Genomic DNA, 16,298 nt, shown 5'->3' with positions numbered 1-16,298 from the left:
TTATTCATTTAAACTCTTCCCATGAATTATTATTTTTAAAAGGTTGCTAAAATTTTGTAAAGATCGATGCAAATTTCATTATTAATTACAAGTGTAGACAACATAATGATATTACTCCAGTCCAGATGAAATTGTAAATAGCCTGGCTTGTTGGATCTTTACCTTATCCCCTTTTACTGAGCCCTGTTTACAGAACATCTTCTGGCACCCCACAGAGTCATTTGAATTATTGTCATTTGGGGTGAAGACTAAATTACAGGTTAATTTCAAAACTGCAAGAGGATGATACAAACTAGATTACTGTCATACAAAAGAAATGCTATGGTAGCTACCATACATGGATATAAAGCTTAATATAATCAGTGTTTTCTTCTGCTCTGGATAAAAGTTCAGTTAACACACATAGAAACAGCTTGGAAACTCTTCCCCATGATTTTCTTTAGGGTACAAATTTGTATCTTCAAGTTTTGTCTATTTATTTCAGCTTCTGACAGTGACTCTGGAAAGAGCATTATTCATCTCAGCTGCTTTCCCACAGTATTGTTTATATACAAGTTATCAATAAATGAATAATTGGAATGCCAACCAACCAGATACATTAGTAGTGTAAATAGGATTCAAATATATAGTTCTGAAGAAATCTACCCTGTGTTTGTAAACTAAGAAATGAGTGAAAGGTAAAAGGGTTAAAAGTAATAGTTAGGGAATAAAGGAAATGTATGCACCTATAAAGGTTACATTTCTAAACTGTCATTTTGACTTAACATCTGGAGAGTATTAGAATGACATATTAATATTCAGTTTCAAGAGTGCCAGATGAGAGTTCTCCAAACATATTTACAAAATTAATCATACCTACAGCAGAAATCTCTGGAATTAAAGTGGTATGCATGCTAAGACACTTTCTTACCCACCAATATCCAGATTTCCCCAAGCAAGAGCTGCAGAGAAAATACCCTTACAAGAACCTGATGCAACATCAGAAACTTCTCAGTGTGAGAGAACTGGTAATTTGGTTCTTTTAAAAAATAACAGCAGCAGCAATCAGTTATTCACAATGAGGTATGCTCACTGAGTCATTCTGAGCCAAAGCCAAAGATTTTTAATAAGCCCCATAAAAATTAAATGGAACTATAAGAACACAGCCTCAACCAAAGTTGTGCTCTACTGTTACGCAACTGCCTTTTGAAAGAACACCTTTCAAAAACAGACTTGTCAAATCAACTACCCTTCTAAGTGTTTTTATATATAATTTTTATAAAATAAAATTTCAAAAGAAAAAAATATGAATTTTCAAAGAGAAAGGGAAGTAAACAAAAAAGTAACAAGTGAAAAGAGCCCAAAGAAACAAAGAAAAGAAAAAAAGACTTCCGATATTCTTAAAAGTGCTTATAAATATATTTTGTCCTTTTTCCAAAGTTACAACTTCCTTCTTTCTGCAGTTTACCCTTTCTAAAGATCAAGTGCATAACTCACAGGTTCATTATTAATCAGAGATAAATGTACTATTGTCCTTTTCTAATTATGCAAGTCAATTTTGACACATCTGCTAATTGTCATATTTTCCATCTATTCCTCCATTGTGGGTATTTCATAGCCTTTCCATTTTTGTGAATATAATAATTTTGCAATGGTTATATAGAAATACAATCTTCTATAACTCTTTTCTAACTGTCCATCCGTTAGTCCAAAAAGAAATGTTATAGTTAGAATTGAATATTCATCTTTAAATCTCTTTGTATCATTGTATTTGAACCCAAAATTTTCTGGATTTTTTGCAAGTTCACCTGGCATGATAAAATGACCCTTCATGTTTTCCCTTATTTAAATTTGAAATACATTCGAAACAATTTTTCTGGTACATCATTTTATAAAATACCTCTTTTAAATAATAATAGTATAAATTTCAATCCTTTCAGCCACATATTTTCCCATTGTTCAAGCAATATAGTATATGCCTATTTCTTAGGCTATATTCTTAGCCTATTTTATCACACACTCTTTAACTTGGGTTTTTTTCCCCATTTTTCCAAATTTCACCAAAGTCTACACTACATTTTAGCAACTATACGTTCATGATTTTATATAATTCAATTTCAAATTCTATATTGTGCTGTTCAATTCCAAATATCCTGTTATCTATTTTAAAATTTAAATCTCTTTTAATTCTGCATATGAAAATTACTGAAAACTAAATCCCTCTACAGTCAAATTCTCTCGATTTCATTCTATATTTTCCAGACTCATGTAGAGCTCTTTATATGTTAATCATTTCTTTTAGCCTGCTGTTTCTTTTCTTTAAAATTCTTTTTGTGCTGAGATCCATAGTTATTTTAGGTACAACTATATCTATTCCATATGCTCAATTTGGAACTTTTAAAAAACCTATATCAACTTTAACTTTAATGTACTATAGAGATCCAAACTTTAGGTCATGCTTTACTAGTTCTAAGATTCTCTTATTTTTTAGCAGCATTCACTTATTCAACCAAACCAAGCTGCAGGTTGCAAAATATAATCTCAAATCAGATAGTCCTAGTCCTCCTCATCCCTTTCTATCTTGGAACTTTTTTTTATTTAATCTTTAGAATTCTTGGTGCTCTCCCAGCTTGGTTATTTTCTTGAGACATTTCATTACCCAACTAGGTACCTTCATCAGTAGTACAGGGAGTGGGGTTTGTTTTCTGAGACAGCAATGAATATTGAAATCGCTACAAGAAAACAACCAGGCTGAGAGAGCAGCAAGGACTCCACAGTTTAATCCTGCTCAAAATATTGCCATACCAACTAACACACCATTGTTAAAATGAGACATATATATATTTTATGAAAATAGCTACTGTTTTTTAAAAAACATCATTTTATTCATAAAAATTCTATCTAACAATGTCAGTTGTACTTTTCCCAATCTTAGCATATTTATAACTTCATTTCATGTCTTAATTGTCCTGAAAAGATATACAATTCATATTAGTCACCCAAATATTTTACTTTTCTCTCAATCTTAAAACCATTTTTTAGGTTTTTTGCTCTTCCAGCCATGTTTTTATTAACATCTTCATTTTCTTATTATTAATTTGAAATTGAGGTAGCACACTAAAATTGTTTAATTTTTAAATGTATATTTCAATTTCTTCCAAAGGACTGTCTAGATTTTCACTAAATATTGCCCATAATTTATACTTTTCCTTTTTAATCCTTACTTTAGCAATTCTTTTGTCTTATCTTATGGTTTTATTCAATATTTTCAGAGGTAATGTGAATAATAACATCAGGGAATATTTTACAAATGTATGTCAATTCTCTGTTTACATTTATCTACCTTCTGTAAAGTATAAATTGACTTTGCCCATTTAATAAAATTCTCACCAAAATCCGTATCTTCCAAACTTTTAAACAAGAAAGTCTAACTCAAACTGACAGAGGCCTGCATTTAGAAAGATCAGTGAAGCTTGTTTTTTCTTATACTGTTTTAGGTATTTCAAAATGTTCAATATATTTCTATTATCTATCAACCGACTCTTTAGTAAAAACAAAAGCACTTTACGGTGGGACTGGAGCTGCGAGACTGCTTAACAACTTCAGAGTGTAAAAATTGCAGTTGTTGAACAAGGCAGTCATATGATACATCACTTAACTGCTTCTGTAATTGAGATTGATCCCAATTATGGTCGTTAACTGAGGACTACTGTAACGCTATATTAATATATTTCAATCTAGCTCCCTCATATCCTTTCATTCTACAAAATAAGAGTTCATTTTTGGAAAAAATAAATAAATGTAGCAGTTATTCCTGAAAGAAGCTGGAAATCCATCTGGTCCAGGCACTTTACCTCTTTTAGCCTATTTTATGGCTTCACAAACTTCCTTGTTGCAATAGGTCACTCATTATTAGTTTCTATTTTTCTGTAATTTTCACTAAATTTTATTTCTTGAACCATTACTAGGTGTGACAGCTTTTTTATACTAACTGCTAGGTAACTTAAATGGGAGGATATTACTGAACTTTTATTGTTCTTCTTAAGTATCGGATCTCCACTTATATGTGGCTGACCTTTCTGAAGAGAGAATGCCAATTGTTAGATCTGATTGAGCATGGCTCTTCCTAGCACTGTAGATAATTGTATTTTCTGATGGTGAAATTTTAATATAGATCAAATTACTTGAACATTTTTTTCCATGAGCATAATCTTACAACTGTTCGTCATATTGTTTATACAAAAGTTGGAACATTTTGCTATTCAAATACACTGCTACATTTTTTAAAACAAAGCTGTTTCATTGTTACTTGCATACCTGACAGTTTATATATTTCAATCCCAGCAGTACAGTGTCATAACTGTTTTTGAGAGCTCTATTCTACAATATGATATAGGGCTTCTGCCTAGGTAAACATGCAGCCTGCCATGCTCTATTTGATTAGGAATTAATCTCTCACTCATACACTTAATTGAAAATTGAATTAACTTGTGATTAAGCAAATGTTATTTTGCAACTCACCTGAATGAATCTTAACAGGAAATAATGTAATTATGAAATTAATTCATTTTATTAATTGTAAACATTTTCAAAAATTGCAATATTAAAACTTATCTGTACAAAATAGAAATCATTTATTTGTGAATTTATTTGTGTACATGCATAATTCTTTTTTCTCTTCTAGTTTTAATTTATAATAAATATTAATACTAAAAATATTGTCACTTTCAGCTTTATAGTCGGTATATATGTACAAACCCAGCAGCTTGCTTGATTTAAAAAAAAAGCAAAATAAGAAGCTAAATATTGATTTTAATTGGAATAGAGTGTTTTAATGTTCTGCATAGCATATTAGTGAAGTGGCAATTTACCTAAGGGTTTTACTAATTGGAATGCTCTCAAACCAGAAATTACTAGAGAGAAAGGAAGGAGAAAGAGGTGGGGGGGAGGACTTGTGGGGGGACACACAGAATGATAAAAACAAACCCCTCTGCAAATCTAAAGCAGAAGTTAGCCTGGAAGGAAATCAATTCAAGAAGGTACAATCAGCTTTAAAAAATTATTCTGTTAAGAGAACAGGGCTCTTAAAAGAGCTAAACGTCCCCCTCCCCCTTGTTCATCAGCTTTAAGGAGGAATCTTCAAGGAGACTCATGTTGCAATTACAACTAATCCTCCCCAAAAAATTAACTGTGTTGAAGGCTTTGTAATTTCCCTAGGTACAATTTAGCTGTCACTTACTTTAAAATTTACTCAAACATGAATTCCGAACAGCACTAACTTCACATGTCAAGTGCTTTCCAGCCAATTGAGTCTAAACTGGAAGTCAGTGTTAAACAACTGAATGATTAGACAAGATAGCTCATTTCCCTACTCTTTTGTTCAGAATAAAATGCCACATTTACATTATCAGGCTCAACAGGATTTTCTGACAGAGGGAGAAAAAAACCCCCAGCGAACACTGTCCGTACTAAATGCATGAAGCCTGTCATTTACCAATCAGCCTTCAAAAAGTAATAGCAATGAATGTAACTTAATTACGACCCAATGATCCTTGACGAAAAATCATCTTATCACTGTTCTGTTCTCCTAGGGCAAATGAACCACTTTTGTCCTTTGGCACTAAGGATGTAAAATTCTTAATTGCAATAATGGAGTAAGAGAGACAAACCTTTCGTTCACTTTTTTTTAATTGTGTTGGTGAGAAGAAAACAATCCATAAATAGTGGAGACATTTGAAATAAATATAACGTAAGCTGATAAGGGGGGGGGGCGTATGTATAGATTTATCCACAGTGTATGGAATATCAATAGTTTGGAAGGGTGGAGGAATAACTTTAAAAATAAGACTAGAAAGTTTAGGCCAGGATTATTAATCATTTTTTATTCTCAGTTCAAATCTGTTTCAAAAAGAAACAGCTATAGGCATTGTTCAAAATAAATTATTACATAACTTACTGGACTGGCCAAAATAATTTAACTATGACTGGGAGACAGCTGTAGAAAATGTTCCATAAGAAAAGCTGAACTGAAATTAGTGATGTCATTTCAAGACTATTTTCTCTACTGAAACACATATACCCATTCTATTTTGTCAATGTCTATAGAGCAGTTCACTGATGCATTTATACTGCCTTCTCTCTCAATTGGTTTCATTTGCCTTCAGTGTTACTGTCATGTAGCCAAATTTGACTGGCTATTTAACATCACAATGACATCTTATTCACAATATCACTGACTGGTTGGGATCACTCCCATGATTGATCCGGGAATTAGAATTTTACCTTCAGATTGTCTTTACACGTAGTCTTTGAGTTACAACCACAATTGGGACAAAACTTTTGGTTGCTAAGAAATGTGGTTGTAAAGTGAAATGTCATTTGACTGCATCATTTAGCAACCCCAATTCCAGCAATTCTATTTGCCACCATTAAGCAAATTTTACCAGTTGTTAGCCAATCCTAGACATTCCAGGATGGTCCCTCTCAACTTTCTCTCAGTAAAGTAAGGTGCCTCCAACTTCTTCTACCTGCCTATTCCCACTTTCTCCATCTCTGTCCTTTCCATGGCCTTGGACCCTGCCTGTGGCTCCAGGCTTTTTGCCATTCTCCAGGAAGTAGCAGCCACCCTAGCTCACTTATCACCCTGTACTCCAACCCCTGTCATTCTGCTTTCTGGTGCCTCACTTCATATTTGCCATCTTCTTGCTGCCACTACTACCACACAACCAGCCTAGCTGGTGGGGCACCTTTGTGTTGAACTATGGCTGGGGGATGCTCTTTACAAGAGCAGTAGCAGTGCACCAAAGCACCCCTTTGTGCTGTACTCTTGAGCTGAGATGGGTCCGACTTTGCACTTGGGGGGAAGGGGTGCAGAGATTAAAGCATGGCCCTGAGCTGCAGCACATCAAAACAACCCTTTGCAAAGAGTTCCTGGACAGAGCTGGATTTGTGCCTGGAAAAAAAAAGGAGGGGGGAGGAGTATAAAGCAGCCAAAGATGGTAGATCCTCTCGGGTGGCAGAGCACACAATGTAAGAAGGCCAAAAAGACACAGAGAGACATATTGGGGAATTGCAGTGCCCCTGTGGTCATATATGTGAGTGTGACCAAATTCTGATCACATTGCTGTGGGAGCACTGCAAAGGAAGTAATTTTGGGTCCCTTCATTCAGCGCTCCTATGACTTCAAACAGTCACTGAATCAGTGGTCATGGGTCAGAGGCTACCTGTATATTCCCTAAGTAGCATCATAATGCCAAGAAACCTTATTGGCTTATTAGCTTTGATAAAAATTCTTGTAAGAGCTCAGAAAAAATACTATAAATATATTCAGTGAAAGGGGGAAAGAGCAGTAAGAAATTTCACAATGTCAAGTATGCCAAATTAAATAAAAATGTTATCTATCATTTGTAAAAGATTTTTTAAAAAATTAAAAAGGCCAAAAGCTTATAAAATATTATATAAGGAAATAATCCATAAATGAAATTTCCAAAAGATCTTACAAAATTATAGCCTTTTCCCAAATTGAGGTAAGACATTTTGCAGTACATGAAGTAGCCTTTCCGTACACTAACATTTTCAATGGCACATCCAACTGCATTCTAGAATATGGTAGATCTGATCTTATCACAGTGAAACACAGGAAGATAAAATTCTTCCGACAAAATATATGGTCATAATTTCTACTTGTTTGTTAGTAATATAAAAATTAGACTTTTTCATGATTAGACTTTACATATAAAAATTTAAGATAACCTGAGAGCATTTAAAAAGGGCATTATCCTACCCTCCCTCTATGCAAAAACCTCCATTTGCAGAAGTGAAAACCATCTCATCTCCCCACCGACTCAGCAGTACACATAGTGAAAATACTGCTATCAGATTCCAAAGCTTGGGAAAAGATTGTGAAAGGTTTTTGAATATTTACATGCAAAAACTAGCACTAATAGTTATCATCTCACTTATTCTCTATCCCACCTGCATATGAACAAAATATTCAGGACAAACAAATAGTTACATATAAATTTAGCAAAGCCTATAAATATTACAGTCAAGCTGAAATGGCAAAAAGGGGCTTGTTCTTAATACTACCATTCCCTATGTCTGGAGCATTCAAAACTACTTAGGGTTCGGAACCATCCTAATACTCCCAATCAGTGACATGCGGTGAGGATTACGGTTGGTGAGGCAAGAGTGCGGCAGCGGCGAGAAGCAACGTCCCCGCCGCTGTGTCTGACAGGCGTCACGTGTTTATGACCGCCATAAATACCGCCAGCTGTATCTGTCCGCCCCGTGCCAACTCAATGAAGCGGTGGACGTGATGAACCGGGGCCTTGAAGCTGTTAGGGACTGGATGAGGGCTAACAAGCTTGTGCTCAACCCGGATAAGACCGAGTGGCTGTTGTGTTTCCCTCCCACTAACTTGGTTAGTGTTCCATCTCTCAGGCTGGGGGGGTCAAACATTACACCCCTCAGACAGGGTTCGCAACCTGGGAGTCCTCCTGGACCCACAGCTGACCTTTGACCATCATTTATCAGCTGTGACCAGGGGGGCATTTGCACAGGTTCGCCTGGTGCACCAGTTGCGACCCTACTGAACCGGGAGGCTCTCACAACAGTCACTCGTGCCCTTGTGACCTCTAGGCTGGAATACTGCAACGTGCTCTACATGGGGCTGCCCTTGAAGAGCATCCAGCGACTTCAGCTAGTCCAGAATGTGGCCGCGCGAGCGATGGTGGGTGCACCTCGGTACACCCACATAACACCTATCCTCTGCAAGCTGTGCTGGCTACCTGTTGATCTCCGGGTGCGCTTCAAAGTGCTACTTACCACCCATAAAGCCCTTCATGGTAGTGGATCTGGATACTTGAGAGACTGCCTCCTGCCAATCACCTCCTCGCGACCCATCAGATCACATAGATTAGGCCTCCTCCGAGTTCCATCTGCCAGTCAGTGTCGACTGGCAACTACGCGGAGGAGAGCCTTCTCGGTAGTAGCTCCGACCCTTTGGAACGATCTCCCCGTGGAGATTCGCACCCTCACCACCCTCCAGACCTTCCGCACAGCCCTTAAAATCTGGCTATCCCGTCAGGCCTGGGGTTAAAGAATGTAACTCACCCCCACCCGAATGGTATGAATGTTGTGTTCTATTTTTAATTATGTATTGTCCTTATGTGTTATTGTCTGTATCCCCCCCCCCTTTGAGTTGTAAGCCGCCCTGAGTCCCCCCAGGGAAAAGGGCGGCCTATAAATAAATTTTCAAATACTCAAATACTCAAATAAATGCGAGACGCCTCTCGGACACAGTGGCAGGGACGGAGGAGGCTGTGGAGCGCAGCAGCAGCGGGGACGTTCTTGCCGCTGTATCTGACAGGCGTCTCCTGTTTATGTCTGCCATAAACGTGAGGTGCCTGTCGGACACAGCGGTGGGGACGGAGGAGGCAGGGGCGAGGCGGCGGAGCGCGGCAGCGGTGGGGACAGTCTCACCGCTGTGTCCGACAGGCGTCTTGCATTTATGTCCACCATAAACACGAGACGCCTGTCAGACACAGCAGCGGGAACGGAGGAGGCGGGGGGCGAGGCGGCAGCCGGTGAAGAAAGGAGAGAGGAGGAGATGGAAAGGGAGAGGGGAGCAGGAAGGGGCTCCCGGTGGGAGGGGAGAGGAGAGGAGAAAGGGAAGGGGGGCACAGTAGGCAAAAGAAAGAAAGCGCCGGCCCGCCAGCAGAGGCGGGTAGAAGACCCGCTTCTGCTGGCGGGCTGCCCCTCTCTTCTCGAACAAACTCTCTCTCAAATTGAGTTTGTTTGAATGAAGTGAAGAAACACACACACACACACACATTACTCACAATAAAAAATTACTTACAAATTAAATAACAATAATTTTGAATTCCTCCCCCCTCCCGACCCACATACCTTTTCCAGCTGTGTCACACAGAGGATTTCAACTCTCCTCTCGTCCGTCATGATGAAAATGTAAAAAATGTAAAAAGAAAAAGGCAAGACCTGCTGCTGCCAGAGGCAAGAGGACCACGTGCCTCCTTTGCATGAATTTTTTGCCTTTTAACCCTTGCTTAACTCTGCTCAAGTGATCATAATGAGTCTAAAGGAGGCACATGGTTCTGTTGCCTCCCCCTGCTAAGCACTCTCACTAAGTAGAGTCATCCACTGTGACTCTGGCAGCAACTACCTCTGCCTTTTTCCTTTTAATTTCTTTTCTTTTTTTTAATATAAATTTTTATTTTAAACACATAAACAGAAACAGACACATGACTTAAAACAACATAGGAACAATAAGTTCCATCCTATATCATACAGCAGTTCCATATCAGTTTCTTTGCAGTTAGTGTTTTCCCTTCTATACATTTCTATCTTGGATTCATAATTTCCTTATTCATTATCCATTTTTATGTACAATTCTATATTTATTTATACTTAGCTATTTATAACCAAATATTGTTTACCTATATTGTGCTTTATATCCCTACTGTCATTTATTCTCTTACATACAATTATAGGTATACATTCACATAGTTATTCTTTTTCTTTGCCATTCTTATACTATTGTTATTCCATTTAAAAGGTTATAAGGTATAGTTTTGGATTGCTTTGTTTACCATCCCTAGCACCTGTTGTAATACCACCTTGTTTTCTCTTTCTTTTCTTCCTCCCTTCCTTCTCTACTTCCTTCCTTCCTCCTCTCCTTCCCCTTCTTCCTTCCCTTACCTCTCCCCTACTCCTACCCTCTTTCTTCTCCTTCCTACCCTCTTTCCTTCTCTTTCTTCCTCCTCTCCTTCTCTTTCTCTCCCTTCCACCCACCTCTCCTTACCTCTATCTTATTCCCTTACCTCTCCTCCACTCTTCCTCTTCCTTTCCTACTATCTTTCCTTCTCTTTCTCTCCCTTCCACCCTCCACTCCTTTCCCTTTCTTCGTCCCTCCCTTCTCTATTTCCTTCCTCCTCTCCTTTCCTTCCTTCTTCCCTCCCTTTCTATTTCTATTGTTATAGCTGTCTCTTTCAAATCCCAGTTTATGTTTTCTTGGGGATGGTTTTTCCACATTTTTTTTTCTTTTCATCACGACAGTGGCGAGGCCCTGCCTCCCCTGACTGCACGTCCCTGCTCCCAATGGTATGACAATCAAAACTACAGTTTTGAAGAATGGAGTTCCTAGTTTAAAAGAATTTAATATCTTTAAGTCTCTCGGCTCCAACTATTTCACAGGTTGCTATTGAGGGGAGAAAATGAAAAGGGAACCCAGGCAAGATGCTCTGAGGGAAGGCAGGACATACTTGTAACAAATAACATTATTAAACCAACAACAAGCTCAAAGTTGACATGAGAAGAGAAACAGTATACAAATGCATTCAACATGTCATAAAATACTCTTGACCAGTGAGTCAAGAAAAATAGGGATGTATTAGCAACTAGGAATGAACACAAAACTTGTATACAAACTAATACCTTGTATTTGAAAGATTTAACTGTTCATAATGTATGGACTGCATCCTCCTGTGAATACATTTTATGGTTTTAATTATTTAATTTGTTTTTAAATGTGCTAGCTGCCCCAAATCACACATGTGAGATGATGAATAGCTGTATAAATTGAAGGGATTAATAAATAACTATTGCAGCTTGACCAATACTGCTTCTAGCGCAAGGGCATCATATAAAAATGGGAATTAAGAAAATATTGAATATGATTTAACATATATGAAGTGTGTTAATACACACAGAGATGACGTTTTAGATTGAAATAAATCCAAAGTATCATTCTCAGACTTCCATATTGTCTCCCAGGATAACGGTAGTGCACTGACTTTGCTGCTGATGCCAACCTCTTAAATCAGTACATGTTTGTACAGTAAAAATTAAAAATGGAATATTCCACCAGAGCTGCTTTGTAGCTGTTTATCAACTATCCTGATATTGCACAAAGGATAAGTGAACAGATGTTGATGCCAGTCTTTGAGACTGGAGAGGAAGCAAATAGAAAGCAATCATTATGCTCCAGGACATGCAATAGTGACTGATGGCTGCATCCCTGCATGTGTGACCCAAAAAAAAAAATTATCTGTCTAGGATACTTTCCAAGCTGTATCCTCTTGTAATTGTTTAGCTTGTCATGCTACTCTACAGTTAGTCCCTGAACTGTCAGTGTCACTTATATTTTGGGCTTAGAAAAGGCTTGGTCACAGGGAATTTTTGTTTTCTTTTCTTTTTGATCTTCCTTGATAAGATAATTGGATTGGATTGAATTGAGTAACTTTTATTGTTGTTTTACTGTATACACAATGGCACACATTAAAACGAAATTACGATACACTGCCCTTGAAACAGGGAAAAAAGATTCACTACATGCCCCACCATTTCAATGTAACTTTCCAGAATTTATGGAATATACTCCATTGTTTGAACTGATAAAAGCAGAACATAGCCATGAACTCAAGAGAAGGTGTCTGTTGAAAGCTATTGGTACACCAAGAACTGTAAATCTGCTCTGAGAAGGAACAGAGGGAATGTCCAAATAAGAGCAGCTTCCAATAATTGTCCCAAACAGTAACTCTGAAGAATTTCTGCAGATCTGTTTGGTAAATGAAGATAGGAGAACATTGCAATTAAAGTGCATTTTGTGCTTGACAAGTTAATGCAGGGGAAGCATTCGGACTGTTGGCACTCTACCCTCAAAACGCTGCCGGGTCACAACAACTTGTGCAGTGATTCAAAAGAAAACTTTACTTCACTTTCCAAAATGCCCCTATAATGGTTTATAATTCTACCATTAGTCTAATCCTATTTACAGACCCAGGAAACACTGTTTACCTAAAATAAGAATAAGGTGGCCAATTCTGCCCCATGCTATGTGGCAAAACTGGGGTCCCCAAATTGGTCACTACCAGGTCATGGCCTATTTGGAATTGGGCCACACAAGTGTTGGGCCGGTGTGCGCATGCAGCCCTCGCACATGTGGCTGGCTGGTGGGCACTCGTATGTCAGCCCAATGCTCAAGCAAGTTGAGCTTCCTGTATGCGCCGACCTGCCACTTGCGCAACCTAATTCCTCTCCTTTTTGGCCGGGCCAAAAAGCCGCAAAGGTTGGGGATTGCTGCTATAGATCACTCTGGGAAACTGAAAAAAACAGCCATGAAGAAGGCAATGGAAAGCCAGTGAAGCCAAGGAAACTAAATAGCTATATCAGGGGTATCAAACTTGCATCGTCAGGGCATTGTCACATGATGTATTGTGACTTCCCCCCCTTCGCTAAACCAGGTGTGGGAGTGTCCAGCATGTGATGCATCTGGCCCATGGGCTGCGAGTTTGACACCCCTGAGATATATGTTAGTCATCAGGAAGTAAGCTTAACCCAAATCCAAACCCAACTGTGCTAGCTTTTGGAGATAGGGTGGTGGGAATATCAATAATTCTTAGAGGATGCAGTGATCTGAAACATCTTTTGTTTCTTTGATATTATTAGGTTCACAAAATGAAAGAAATACGGCAAACAAAAAAAGCATGATTGTCATGATGACATAACAACAACAATAACAGCAGTTAATTGTTGCATTTAATGAGGTTCTCTAAGTATAGGCTTGCGGAATTGCAGTATAAAGAAAGCATGTAAAGATTGTGTGTAAAATGTAAACATAAAAGTAAGTATCTTTGCTTCTTTAGTTAACTGCAGGTGTCAACCAACTTACCTCTTTAAGTGAACAGTAACGAGGGGAGAACACAATTTTGCAGCAGACTGTGGTAACAGCAGGCCTACCATAGCCTCATGCAGCTGATTCACCTTTTCAACTTCACCTTTGAAGGCTACATTATTAAGGATTTGGTAACATTGTGTGACAGCTGAATCTTTAATACAGACATTCTTCTCTTTCATCTCCGTTAAAATGTTAATAGCATCTACAATAAACCATAGCAAAAAAAAAGGCTTAGGTAATTTTATATACAGAAAAAAACAAACTGCTATTAAAACAGCCTTTCAAAAACCAGCAGGAATGTAAATTCTGTGTATAATGCCAATTTCAAGTTAATTACTACTTGCATTTCTAAACGAGACTACAATTATGAATCCACAAAGCATGGTTTTATCATTTTGCTGCAACTTTGACTACAAATTACAGATGGGAACTGTGAGCCCACTCTGCACCACATAACCCTGTAGAGTCTGCCCTATAGCAACAAGATCCTACTAAATGGATGCTTTTATCGTTTGGTGCTAACATCTGCTAAATCACACCATTGTTTCTTCAGCAGATGGCTTGTCACGAGGCCAAATAATAAAGATGTGTTTACACTGTATATAGAGCCAGACTAATGGTCTGATACCGATAGGGCCTGTTTGCTGTGTCGATACTAATTAGCCAAGGAGAGCCAATGAAAGCTTTCTAAGAGACTGCATGTTAAAACATTAGGTTCATTAATCTTCATTAGAAAGGCAGAAACAAACATTTTCATATATGGAATAAGACCATTTTTGTAATGTTCTTAATTACTGCACAAGCAAAATGTTTTGACTACTTTACATAAAAGCATCTGCTGAAATATATCTTGCAGCATGCTATGGGGGCTTTTGAAAGATTGACATAATAGCACCTTTTAATTGTATAGGTATCTGATCTAAATATCAACTCCTTTTATGATAATCGCTCTAAAACACATACAAAACACACACAATGTGCATATTATACATACACATAATGTTTACCCTTTTAGGTAAAGAAATTTAATATAAATCATCTAACAGAATCTCACATTCAAATTCACTAGTCAGTGTCAGAATATTTTTTTTCTAATTAACTATGCCAATAACTTACAGTTTACAAGTCTTGTAACACTCACTTTTAAGATCTAATCCTATATTTCTTTTAAAAAAACCTTTTTTTTAATCCAAGAGTGCTTAGACACTTTTCAAAGAGGTTATGTTTACAGGCTTTACACTCAGGCTTCACACCTTCTTAAGGAAAAACAAGGCCATTAGTCAAGGCACATATACAATTTGTGCCATAAGCCATGATCTTCAAACTCAATCCTAACAGCAGTGCTAATAAAAACTAGCTGCAGAAATGCAAAAAGCACTGAGCTGTGTAAATGTAAATGACAAGCTTGCCAGTCCATTAAAACTAATGGCCTACATCGTCCAAGTATCTCTGGTTGAATTCACATGCAAATTTGGATGTAAAATGTTCAAGCACTTTGTAGGGCATGATATACCATTAATATTTTTATTCTAGTGGAAAGATATCTGTATTATATAACAGTAATATACATTGAAAGAAAGCATCTATTGCTTACCATCCAGTCTTTCATGTTTCGCCAAAATCTTAATCAATTCTATATAAGCACTTAATTCAAGAACCTCAGATGAATCTTTACGGCAACTAAAATATATAAAAAGAAATAAATCAATTCTTATGTCATACTGTCCAATAATCTCAATGCTCAAGCTGATGCACGTTCACCTAGAAATAGAACATGGAATGAAACTAGTCTCAGTAACTGGATAAAATGATATTATTGCTGAAATATTAAGATACTGACAGAAGCAAATTTGTTTGAAGACATCAAATTAAATGCAGCTGCATTAATGGAGGGCTTGAGACATGAATGTAAAAAGAAACAAGTATTGGAAGGACTAAAGGGCAGTGCCTTTGTTTTTAATCTCTGTTTTAAAGAAAGAAAACACTGTAAATTGTAAGACTTATGTAAAAATATGCACAAGGCAAATCTGAGGTATATTATCAAGCAACACTGCTAATGGGCTATATCAAGGCTAATATGAACTAAGATTCCATTGACATAAAATGGGCATCAAATGCCCATTATATTTATAATTGCACTAGGACCCAAGTATAAGCTTATGCTGAATTTAATGACACTTATGTCTTTGGGATTGCTGAGTGATATGGTTGTAAAACATGGTGTCCTATGATTGCAATTGCTTAGTGATGACCATTTCAGCAGTCCTAGGCAGTGTTGTAGTCCCAGGAAGTATAGGTCATTAAGCAGGAGGGTATATGAATCCCAGGTAAAGAGTGTGTGGGTAACATTGGGGGCCTGGTGCAGGCCACATGCTAGTTGGGGGAGGCTGGGGAAGTGGGGTGCTTCAGCACCATGAGAGCAGAGGAAGACTGTGGAATGCAGTGCGTAAGATCGAATGAGCACAGGAAAGCTGGGAAAGACTTACTGAAGTGAGTTGCAACCTTCCCTGCCGGCTTCCCATTTTCTTTGTTTGTGGGGAAACTGGTAGGGACACTTATAAATTGCAGTCACATGATCATGGCTTCTAGCAATGTCATAATTTCAAGTCAAGCACCCACCCAG

General features: G+C 37.6%; 1 protein-coding gene across 1 annotated transcript in view; it reads right to left on the bottom strand.

The window, feature by feature from the left end:
- Positions 1 to 16,298, bottom strand: part of LRPPRC (leucine rich pentatricopeptide repeat containing) — a 90,363-nt gene that overhangs the window by 37,488 nt on the left and 36,577 nt on the right. Inside the window, exons 21-22 of the mRNA XM_087717708.1 lie at positions 15,270 to 15,355; positions 13,670 to 13,877 (exon numbers count right to left, since the gene is read on the bottom strand). Coding sequence (XP_087573834.1) covers positions 13,670 to 13,877; positions 15,270 to 15,355 — 294 coding nt within the window. The remainder of the gene's footprint in view (positions 1 to 13,669; positions 13,878 to 15,269; positions 15,356 to 16,298) is intronic.

Source organism: Thamnophis sirtalis, unplaced genomic scaffold (assembly GCF_051295495.1).
Source record: "Thamnophis sirtalis isolate CommonGarterSnake01/CBP01778 unplaced genomic scaffold, rThaSir2_p1.2 scaffold_6, whole genome shotgun sequence".
Lineage (NCBI taxonomy): Eukaryota > Metazoa > Chordata > Lepidosauria > Squamata > Natricidae > Thamnophis > Thamnophis sirtalis.
Note: the sequence above shows the minus strand (reverse complement) of the source record. Positions and strands in the feature narration are given on the sequence as shown.